At 41.5% G+C, this 12,139-nt stretch overlaps 1 protein-coding gene across 4 annotated transcripts in view; it reads right to left on the bottom strand.

Annotated features, from left to right (window-relative positions):
- Nucleotides 1-12,139, bottom strand: part of SLC45A4 (solute carrier family 45 member 4) — an 83,075-nt gene that overhangs the window by 6,934 nt on the left and 64,002 nt on the right. For all 4 annotated transcript variants that reach the window (XM_058021861.1, XM_058021860.1, XM_058021862.1 and 1 more), the window contains exons 3-4: nucleotides 2,621-2,809; nucleotides 60-239 (exon numbers count right to left, since the gene is read on the bottom strand). In XM_058021861.1, the coding sequence (XP_057877844.1) occupies nucleotides 60-239; nucleotides 2,621-2,809 (369 nt within the window). The remainder of the gene's footprint in view (nucleotides 1-59; nucleotides 240-2,620; nucleotides 2,810-12,139) is intronic.

Genomic DNA, 12,139 nt, shown 5'->3' on the forward strand with positions numbered 1-12,139 from the left:
ACGACCTGGTCTTCAGAAAGACTGAACAGCTGCCAAAAACATCTCAGCTAACTCCATACCAGCTGAAAATGCATGGATGTTCAGGGCCATGTCTTGTTCTTCACTGTCCACCACATCCAACAGGTAGGCCCGAATTGGCCCTTCGGTGGCATCGGCGCAGAAGTCCAACACCACCACCCCAAGCACCGTGAGAACAATTCCAATGGGCTGCTTGTCCGGGACATCACCAATAGCCAGACCTGGGGAGAAATGGGAGAGCTGTCTGAGCATCTCACTTAAAAAGGGCAAACTCCTAAGAAGAAGCTTATCATCTTCAGAGAGAGGTGACCCAATATGTTCACTGCAAAAACTTCTTTAGGGAGCAAAATGGCAATTTCAGCTCTTTGGCACAGCATCATGGAAGGCCTGGGACACAGACAGATTTATGTTCTTAAGACTGAAATTTATCAAAATGTTATTTTATAAAGCATCTCTTAAACCTCTGGGAGCACTGGGTATTATTTCATATTCATCCCTTGTATTTTCCTTCAGATGCTGAAGGCTATTTTTATAAAAGACAGCCATGGTGGGAGAGGGAGCATCCAAAATGACATATTTCATCTGTCAGACACATCCACAGGTAACTGCACTGCTGGCAGCACTCCTCACACAATATTTAATGTCACAGTATACCAGGATAAAGTGAAATTTAACCCCTTCATCACTCTCTTTGCTTTTCTTAAACATTCCTATTTTCTAGATTGCTTTTTATAAGCAAAAATTTTAAGGATGAAGCAACATGGATGTATTTTGCATTGCAAAAAGCATCAGTCAGCTTGTGTTGACAGCATAAGATGAAATGCTTTTTGTCTACTGAGTAGAAAGGCAGCATTAGTGCAGAACTGGATAATTTGTCATGAGATGAACCAGTGACAAAAGCACGAATTACTCGAATCACAGAGATTTAGAAGTTACACATGTGAGGCTGATAAAACCATTAGTACAACTGATTAAAATGTCTGTGGAAGGAGATGAACTGGCTAAGGCACCAAAAATCATCTAAATCTCAAGCGCTGATTCCTGCATATTGAATCCTCATTTATACCAAGCTCTTTGAAGGCTAAAGAAATTTATAAATGTTCCACATTCAGCTGAACCCTACAGCAGAAAACACCAACACTGCTGCAGATCTGCTGGAAACCTGAACAGGGCAGGAGAGAACAGGAGCTGGGTAAGGTGCTCTCCTGGGCTATATCACAACTGGGATTAGCCAACCTCTGTGCTTTTGGTTCCTCTCCCTATGACTCCTACTGCCAGAGGCCACATTATGAAACAGGGTCTGATACAGTTTTTGCAGCATCTCCTGTTGTCCCAAATTGCAAGTAACTGGAGATTGAGGATAGGCAAACAAAGCAGAAAAATCTACAATATTTTGTGCTGATTTATTAAAAGGCTTCAAAATAAGCCTATAAACAGAGCCTGAGGTTTGCTTGCCAGTATCAATAGCTCCTGATCTAAACTACTGTGTGGAACTGAGAGCTTCTTATCACTTAAAATCTTGTAAGGGGGTTCCAGCCTAACATCCTGCAAACATCTGGAGGAAGAGGAGTAAGTCTTGGAGACACAACAACTCAATACAATTGATGACAACTCAATACAATTGATATCAAACCATACAGTCACCCCAGGACCATGCCATATGATAACAATTCAAATAAATAATATTTATTGTTTGGATAAATTAAAAAAGCATAAACTAAGTGTCATCTATTTGAATAGTTTATCCACTGCAGTTTGCAGAGAATTGAAGCCAATCATATGGTATTCCAGTCTGGCTTTAACAGGCTGAGCCAAGGTAACATTCCACTCATTTCCCTCAATTAGTAGACCTGTTTCACAATAGAGCTGCATCTAACCCCAAAAAAAGAGAGCCAAGAGGATGTTATTAGGTGCTAAGTTCCTTTTGTTTGCATCAGTCCAATCATTTTGTAAACATTTTCCTAAACATACTTGCTGTCACCTCTCCTACAATAAATTTACAAAGAGATTGTAGATTAAATTCGTAGTAAACTATGTTCAAGGGAAACTATTTTTACCAGCTTTGATGGGGGCTCAGGAAAAATTATTTTCCCACATAGTTTTTGATAAACAAATATTAACTGTGTTCTGGACTTTTTCAATACTGGGTCTAAGAAAAGCACAAGAAAAAGTGAAAAGATAATTTTTGAAATAATGCTGGAAACAGGATGTGTTGCCAGATATGCATTAAAGGGAAAATGGATCACAACAGGAAACATTTCCCTGTGAACAGGTTGCTACAATTTTCCCATGTCAAGGATCGACCAAATTCGTCTCAGCGACTGCAAACATTATTCTAGCAACCATTGTATTAATAACATTGTTATTAATACCAGTTACAGCTAGGATTGCACAATGCTCAGCACAGTGCTGTAACTCTGAATTCAAATACTAACAGGCAAGATGGACAGAGCTCAAGTGCAGGGTTGTGGAGATTTCTCATGATTTTAACATCAAATATGAGGTAAACCAACTGCAGAACATTATCTTTACTTCCTGCACTAAAATCTCAAAGCAGGTACATTAGCAGGGGATGCATGGAGGGCATTTCTCTGTTATTTACCTATCACAGAGCCATTAAGGAAAAGTGCAACTCCAAAGAGGACACCAATGCAGAGAGCAAGGATGAAAGGCCGCCGGCGGCCCCAGCTCAGCGTGCAGCGGTCACTGGCCGAACCTATGAGCGGAGTGAAGATCAAGCCCAGGATAGGGCTGAGGAACCAGGTGAGGCTGTAGTATTGTTCAGGAAGACCTAAAAGGAAGACAAAAATGATGGAAAGGTTATGTGGTACACACCAAACATCTCACTCTATATATGGAGTTTTGTTACAGCACTGAAAAGGGTAAATTGATTTACAGTGAATTCTCTCCCAACTTAAAAACTAACTTAAGACTCTTTAGCAATGGTTAAAAAACAGCTAAGGAAAGCAAGATTGTTTGCCTCTCAAATACCTGGGCAATAAGAAGGTAACAATTGGAGTATTTCTGCTACTGAGTCCTCTATTGATTTATGAAACATAAAACCAAAGATTTTGGGGTGCTTGGCTGTCATATACACAGAAAGAATTGAATCCCTGCTCAACAAACTTTTAAGATTCAAAATTGAACATTATAGTGGTGCTGCTTTCATCTAAGACCACCCCCACAAAAGAGTTATTAAAGATTTAATGGACTGAGAATGAAGGACAGAATTTGAATGTCTTATGAAATGTCCCATTTCTAAGCACAAAAACGTTTACTTACAAAAATGAACTACAGACAATAAAAACAACAATTAGCAATTATTCAGCAACTTAGATAAATCCAGTGTTACCTTGTCCCTACTGTCTTTGCTTTCTTTAAGAACAGAGATGATTATTCATAGGATCAGATGGGAACAAGTTACAATTTACTACATAGCACTTACAAGAAAGCAACAACTTGCTAGATATAATAATTTCTAGAGAAGAGCTCCCAAGCCCGGCTCTGCACCGCCCCAGCAGGGAGCAGTGGCCTGCAGATGGCAGACTGGCCACAGCAGCAGCCAGGCTGGCTCCTCTGGGACCTGCCTCCCGCTCGTTTATCAGCACAGGGCAGGTAACACTCCAGCACAGTTCTTAGAATAACGTTAAAAACAAAACAATCTATTTCTTGCAGTCCAACTGATGCCAAGACAGAAAAACTCAGTGTCTTTATCCCAGGAAGGAAAACCATTTGTTATCCAAACCCATACTTGGTGAGTGTGAGCAGCATTTGACCTTTGCTGGCGAGATCAACCTGTACCTTGTGCTCCCTGTTCAGCACATTGAGGCATCCATTACCAAGCAGGATTATACCAATCCCTGCCCAAAATAACCTCTGATGCAAATTTGGAAGTCTAATCTGCTGCTGTTTAAAAGTAGCACCAAATCTTGACTAGCAACACTGGCTTCTTCCACGAGACAGATCAGATTTTCCCAAGAGTGTTGTACACTCTGTGGTGATACAGAGATTATATCATGGAAAACAAGCAAATTTTTGGCATAAATAATCAATTTCATCACCAGGATTCAAAATCCAGGTCTGAGGCCAAGGTCTGTGTGATTTGACTCAGCTTTGGCTAGTGAACAAGCTAACAGTGACAGCTGCCCTGATGAGCCCAGAGTTATTGGAAGGGACCTGCCCCTGCTGAAAGTTCCCAACCTGTGTTTGCCATGAACCTTGTGCCCCAGGGAATGGCATCGTGCTTCAGCCACCTTTCCTTGTCACAGGCAGCTGCAGGTCTGCACTGAGGCCTCCACATCAGTACTTACCATGGAAATGTCGATTCCCTTTGCAAAAGAATTCAGATCTTTAGGAAAAGGCTGTGTTTGTACAGGTGGCACCATATTCACATCATGATTCAAGTCACTATCTCCTGCTTGGCTTTTCCTGCTGTTTGGTGATGTCTTGGCTGACATGGAAGTATTAGCTGAGACATAACTCTCTGTGTGTTTGCATATTAGACCTAAAGCTCTTGTTCAAGAAGCCACAGTGCCTCCAGACTGCAGCATTTATTTGCATCATATCCTCATCAAAGATGCAAGTCAGGAAGCCAGCAATTCAAGCAGAAGTGCAAGGAAAACTTCCATCCCCCTGTGGTTTTAACACTCCTTTTAACTTCACCAGGTTCAACAGCTTCCAAGTACACAAGCAGGTTCAGGCACCTCATGTTTAACTGGCACCTCACCTGCTCCAAGATGCTGACACTTATCAGTGCCTGTGCTGGTTTAATGAAGGGGAAGAGGAAACTTTTAGTTCAAGGCAGGTAAAACTAAAGGCTGGGCATGATTCACTTAGGGTGAATGATTTTTCTGCAGGACACAGAAGAAATGGCAACATGTAAACACTCATCCCATTTAGCCTGCAGAGCCATCCTGGGAGCAGTGGTTCAGCACCCAAGGCTGCTACTGTGTGAGCCAAAGTCCCTGCAGAGTCTGTTTCAAACACAGTGAGAAGCTGCAGCTTAACCAATGTCATGGATCTTTATTGCAGTGAGCACCAACATCTGGGAAAACTTGATGGTGTTTCACTGCACGAGGGCTGTGTGCTGAAAGCAGACATTTCTTTTCTGAATTATGTTGTGACTTGTGAGTTATGAGCTGGGACGTGTCAATGGAGCTCATCCATCAGTAAACACTTGTGAGATGCTGGGATGGTTTGCAGTAAATCACACAGAGACTTTAAATAAACAAAGGGGTGAAGGCTGGCAAGAGCTCTGTCATCAGCCTAACAAGCCTCATCACATCTTATGTGAATAAACAATCAAATAGACACATTTAAGTAAAATGGACACAAAGATTCTCTTTTAATAATCCAACATCCATTGAGACAAACAATTTGTTTCAATGGAGGCTGTGAGCAGAAACAACAAGGAAACACTGGTAGATCAGAGAAGCAACAGAAGTGCAAATCAGGCACAGCTCACTGTCCCTCTGTCCTTGAGGCCACCACTTTGTCTCCAGTCTGCAATGACACTTCTCTGTGGTGTGTTAACAAAAAAAAAACAGTTCTGGAAAACTCACAAACCATTTGAAATGATGATTTGAAATTACTTCTGCATAGAACTAAAAACTGCTTACAAATATTTCTCCTTCAACTGTAAAACCTGCACATTTCCAAACTGGACAGATAGGTATTTTTTATGCTTTAAAGCCACAGCTAACTGTCATAAAAATGTCCTAAAATTATTACAAAAACAATCAGTACTTGACTTCAAGTACTTTCAAGATCAACTTTGCATGTAATAACTCAAAATCAGATTAAGGTCTGGTTTGATTTTACAGGTCAGTAAAAAGGAAGGAAAAAAGGTTTTTACCTAACCTTTGATGCATGACTAAAATTAATGAGTTTTATCTTTCCATGTGTGAGTCAGAGGAGAGAGACTGAAATGCTTTCTTGGGAAGAATTTATTTTTATTTATTGCAAAGGGTGATCTTCCTAACATCTAAGTATTATAAATAAAAGCCTAAATCTAAATATTTACAGTGAAAATGGCTTACTTTGCAGAAGACATGAATCTCAATGATTTCAGAACAGAGCCATGGATGTAGCTTTTATGGAAGGGTAAAAAGGACACTTGAAACACCAAGAACATTATGTTTCAAGATTCTTTTTTAGAAAAAACACTTTGATTTAGTTTTTTTTTGAACTACTCATTAGCAGCCAAAATCTCTATCTTTAGAAAAAGAGGCCACGATAAAAATCTATACAAGAATTAATAGCCCAATGCCAAGAAAAATGGAAGAATTTCTAAAAAGCTTTGAGTGCTCCCCCAAGTAAACAGGAAAGGGATAACTTTCAAGTGAAACACGAGCCATTCCCATAGACTGGGTGATGGCAGGAATCACTGACATGAGCACAACCTGCTTTCTCTCTTGCTGGAGAAGCCATGCCATGGGACTGCTTGCATGAGCTAAATGGCAGGGCCCTGATAAATTGCATTCCAAGAGTAAGCCAGCAGTTTATAAAGCCACCATGTGTGTTTTACATACAGTTATACAGAATTCCAAACTTTTGCCATTTATTAAGTGATGTGTATGGCTTTACTGTAAGTATGTAAACTGTGAGTTTGTCACATCAGAATGTCTTTGGTTACTCGAGTGGAAAACAACTGAGTGGGGTTAGAGAAGACTCCTGGTGGGAAGCAGGCACACAAGGAAACTAAAAGCAGTACAGGAAAAAATTAATCTGCTGTTGGGAGAATTCCCTCCTCAACCTGAGCAATGCACAGGCAGACAGAGCAATCATTGTAGCAATGGGCAGGAAAGTGAATTATCCAGAGTTTCCCTTTGTGTTTGCTTTCTAGATGTGAAAGTTGAGATGTGTAATTGATAAACTCAGTCTGCCCAGTGAACCAAAACTCTGAAGAGCTCTAGTGCCCAGAAGTGTCCTCTTTCTCTGTACAGATTTAGGTGTCACCTCTGATGTCTGTGCTCAGCATTGTTGCTGGGAAATCAGACTTTTGTAAAGCTCACAGCCATGTTCTAGCAGGAGTTTTCCAGGAAAGAGCTTTCTGAGGCACTGAGCACGACCTCCACTGCCCCATGAAGTGAGACTTCAAAAGGTACCTTGCAGATGTTTTTCCTAAAATTCACCCTTCATGCTGGCAGAGTCTGCAGGACCTTCATCATTTCAACAGTAGCTTGCTTTAGTGCTAGACATTTTTATATAAATGAGAACATTCCAGACAGACAAGGAGAACTCCAACCCCAAAATACTATTCTAGCCTTAAAAGAGTCTGCTCTGGTTTTAGTATCTTGAATGTCTGCATACATGATATGCATATTTAGGTTGGCTTGTGTGATTTGGCAAGATAAGAAAAAAAAAAGGCTGAAAATTGAAATACTTAAAGAAATTGTGTGTGTATATGCGTGTGTGTGTCTGTGATAAAACAACAGAAACCCCCCTAAGTCTTCCAGAAGTTTTCTGCCACAAAAGAATGAGCTCCAAATATGAAACTTTATAAAAGTTCTGTCTGCAAGGGCGTTAGAAAGTTGAGGAAGGTAATTGCATATCCTAATGGTTCCTTTTTCTGTATATGTATGCTGCCAAACCTACAGAATGTCACCATTTTATGCAATATTTTAAAATGGGAAGACAGTTCAGAAGGCATCTGAGGCAGGAAAGACAACAATAAGCAGAAATGTAGAGGCAGAGGGAATGTTTTGACACCAAGAAGTTCCTTGTGACGCCCCCATTCAGTGGCAAGGACTCAGCTGGGGGGTGTATTTTAAATAAACTTGGCTATGGTTCCGTGCTGGGCCAGCAGCCCTGCAGCATCCAGGCTCTGACGTGCACAACAGACGCACAGATGCTGGCTTGGACTGGATTTCAAGGCAGCACAGCCATGGGATTGTCATCCATTTGACAGCCTGTCCACAACCTCTTGCAGCCAGAAGTGAAATGTCCCAACTGCTGAGAGCTGCTGTGTCCCCTAGAACAGCCCACAGCTCAGCTGGGACGGATTTTGTATGGCCAGGAGTGGTTTCATGCAGCACATGCCTTTACCAAAGGCTGCTGAGACACATGCAGACTCAAAGGCCAAAGCAGCTGCATCCCATTACCAATTTCATGCTGTTCCTTTATTTTGTCTGTAATTTTCCACCTCCACACTTGCCTTGCCAGGTAGCAGCTCTCAGAGCAAACTGCCATCCACCAACTTGGAAAAGCAGCCTGGTGGCCTCACGGGGGAGGAATAATAACTGGAGGATTATTATTTAGCCTTTTACTGACAGCTAATCTGAGGAAACACCAAGGAGGGAAAAAACATATTGGGTAAACAAGGTTAGTATTTGTGGCTGAATGTGAACTGAATGTGGAGCAGGTCACAAGGCAGACTCAAAAGTCTCATACAAATCAGTGAGAAAAAGCAAAACACAACAACAGCTTCTGTTAGGAGTGACGACTGCCACTGAGACCCTTGTAATATGGCATTTCCCAGCCAGCTACAAACAAACAGGACACTGGCTTCTAGTAAATAAGGGTTTGTTTTTTCCCAGACAAAAAAAGTGCCCAACAATAGTGGGACCAGCACTGCTCACGGTTCACAGGAAATGCTCACTGTGTCACCATCAGTCTAAGGGCTGCGTGAGGTCACAAGCTACGTGGAAGAAAGATTAAGTCCCATGCACCAGTTTCTATTCAAAATCCCTTTTTGATAAGTTCTGTTGGGGGAAAAATAGTTCTTTATAAGCTTAACAATAAGATCTGATATGGGAATAGGATGCTATGGTCCTATTTTCATTTGTTAGAAATCATCACCTAGAGACTTGTTTATACACTTTAAATAAACACCATACAAATTTCTCAATGAACACAAGAAGCTGTCGTGCCCTGCAAATGCTTTCTATTCCACAATTTCATCCTTGTATAAAATACTGCATGCTGCTAAAAATATTTCACATTGATCTGTTTAAAACTACATTGCTTATACAATCTGCTTTGTTTAGACTATTTTTAAGGAGTGCACCAAGCAGAACCAATCCTTGTCAAAAAGCTGTGGAAGAGTTCAAACTCTGGTAACTGTTTTTCATCTTATACATAAAATTATAGGAACCACTGCAAACTGAAGCAGTTTAGCTTTGGAGGATCTATATAAGGAGTAGGAGTTTCAGAAAAATTTCATAAATTGAGCCAAATATGCATTCTCTTATATTTAAAATGAAAATACAGACTTGCCACACATTTATGTCTCCCAGAGAAACTGCAAACAAGCTGCAATGCCTGTTCTGACAACATGAAACTGACCATATATTCTTTGATTCTTGCTACCTCCCCTCAGATAATAGGATTTTTAATGGAGTGTGACCCTGAGCTGCCAGAGAAACCACACCTGAGCCAACATATGTTGAACCAATGCACTGGAATAGGCCTGACTGGTGGTCTGAGCACTACTGAGGTACAGTCAGCCCTTGTACACAGAGTTTTTTGCACCCATGAGAAACCACATTCTAACTTCTGGATTGAAACAGGAACTCTGACCAACAGGGAAGGGCTAAAAAAAAAGTACAGAAAGCCCAGTAATTGGTCCTGGTGCCCATTACCATGATCTGAGCAGCCAGAGTACAAGCTTTTAAGAAGGAAATAATTTAAAGTTCTTCTTGAAATCAGAATCTGGCAGCACATGAGACGAGACAGCCTCTAATTTGCCCTAATGTGACAGTATCTTCCATATCTTACAGCTGCTGGGGTGAGGAGAAATGAAGCTTATACAGGACTTCATTTTTAGACTAAAATTTTGCTTTTCATTCAATGACTCCTGCCCAGCCTGCATAAGGCACTGGCTCAAGCCAAGTGCTTGTTCAGAATCTGCTTGGAAGAAGCAGCAAACAGCACAACACTGGTGAAAAACTGACCAGTAGTTGTGATCACGGGGCTCAGTTCAGTTGCAGGAGAGCAGGTGGAAGAACTCAGAACAAAACTGTGAGGTTTTTCACTGCTGCTTAGCTTCCTGCATTAAAATGATTGCCCAGCAAGCTGTCAGGCATCTTGATTCACTCAGTGTCTCAGGAACAACCTACTGCATAAACAGCACCTCAAAGCTGTGCCTTTAATCTTCCCACTGGTAAAATTCACATCCTGAAATTCCTCTTGTGCCTGTGGAATCAGGGCTCTTGTGCTTAGCCTGCATCATTCAGGAGCTGTCAGCACATTATCCCATCTCCCAGGCAGGAGCACGTGTGCCCTGCAAGCCAAACACTGCGGGAACACAAACATCAGCCCCTTGCAAGGAGTCTCTCCTGTCCCTCATCCCCCTCCTGTCAGCAGGGATGGCTGCAAAGGGCTGGGGAGCTGAGCTCTGAGCTCACTCAGCTGCTCTGTTACTGCTCTGGAGGATGTACAGGGCTGCCTCCTCTGTGCAAGCAAGGAATTTTTTTGTGGGACACAAGACCGGAGGGATAAAACACAATTTCTCCATTATGGGCACTGAGGAGAGTGATAATCAAGAGAACAAATAATTAATAGGAATATTGCAGAGACATAAAAAACGTGGCACTGCAAAAACCTGACATCCGAGGGCAAAAAGCAGAAAATTCTTTCCAAAACTACCAGCAGAAGTCAGCTGCAGCCACTCTGGAATAGTCAGGAAAAACCCAGAGGACCAAAGAGACACTTTGCAGGGGATGGGGCTTGGGCACTGTCTGTCTTCTAGGACAGGAACCTGCTTCCTGCATTGCTGTGATATTCAAACCTTCTACAGCACATTCAGACCTTTAAAATGCACCCACATTTCTGCTTTAGTCACTCCCCATCATAAGGACAGGATTCAAGACAAAATCTGCATCTACACTAGAGACATAGGAACAAATGATTAATAGGAAAATAAAAATGATGATATTCGGTTAGAGATGCAGGAAAACTGTCATTTTTTTAAAACTTGTATTTCAAATTTCTGATTTCCTTAGGAGTTGGATGCAAATAAATCAACACTGTTACAGCAGAATTAACTCCCAAAAATTTGGAAACTATTTCATGCCATGTCTGCACCTAGACTAGTGCCATCCATTTTGAAAGACCGGCTAAACTGGTAATAAAAGAAAACCCTTGCCCTTCAACAGCTTCAGTACAGAAATATTAGTGTGGTGTTTCACACAGAAAGTTCTGGAGGTGTTTTTAAGCTGCAGAAGAATAATATCTCCTTCTGGCAAGGCTGTTCTGCCTTTTGAAACTCCCTATGCAATAGTTTGCCAGCAGCAACCTCGGTGGGTTAAATAACACTTCTGGAAAATGGAATTAAGGAAATAAGTGACAGGCCTCTTAAAGGATTTCATCATCCAGCTCTCCCATTTTCTGTCTCTGCTCAATTATTGCTTCTCACCCTCCTACAACTGTCCTCCCCTTCTCATATTTGGCAGCTGTGGGAGTCGTCAGTGTTTCATTAAGCTCTGCTGCTGCACGGCTGCTCTGCCAAAGTTGTAGAAAGGTTTATGTGGCTTTCCTGACAATTTCTGGTTTATAACCCAGTTTTATGGTGCTGTGTCAGGAAAGAGAAGCGTATGGTAAGAGAAGTGAGCCAAAGGTATGTGTGGAAGGGGGAGAGGGGAAGCAAAAGCCTGGGAATAGCTGAGGTTTGAGGAATCAGAGAGAGAACACATGGGCTGATCTGCAGGCAGGCAAATGTGATTTTCTTTTTAGCATAATCACAAACGCTGTCAAGCATAGCTTTTAAAGCTTCCATTATTTATTTTAAAGTTTCTAATCCTCCTACTAACCTACTTCCACAGGGGTAACCTATGGTAATTCAGGCAGAAGACTGTTTCTGGCTTACTGCCTTTATAACAATCCAGTTTCCTACTTCCTTATCCAATATTGACACACATATGTCTATTACTTGATTTATTTGGTACTCCTGCTGCTGCAGAGGAGGAGGAATCAAAAGCAATGCATATGACCTGCCCTGCTCAAGGAAAGGCCACAGAATCAACTGCTGTTGTAGATTTTTTTTTTTACTGTAGCTAATGAGCAATTCCTACAGGTTCCACTGAATTATATCCTTATCAAACCCACAGAATTTATTTTTGCCAGGGTACAGTGTAAAGTGACAGCTTTACTTAAGACAGAAGCTGAACCTTTTATGCTCAAA

The sequence above is a fragment of the Melospiza georgiana genome, chromosome 1 (assembly GCF_028018845.1).
Source record: "Melospiza georgiana isolate bMelGeo1 chromosome 1, bMelGeo1.pri, whole genome shotgun sequence".
NCBI classification, from domain to species: domain Eukaryota; kingdom Metazoa; phylum Chordata; class Aves; order Passeriformes; family Passerellidae; genus Melospiza; species Melospiza georgiana.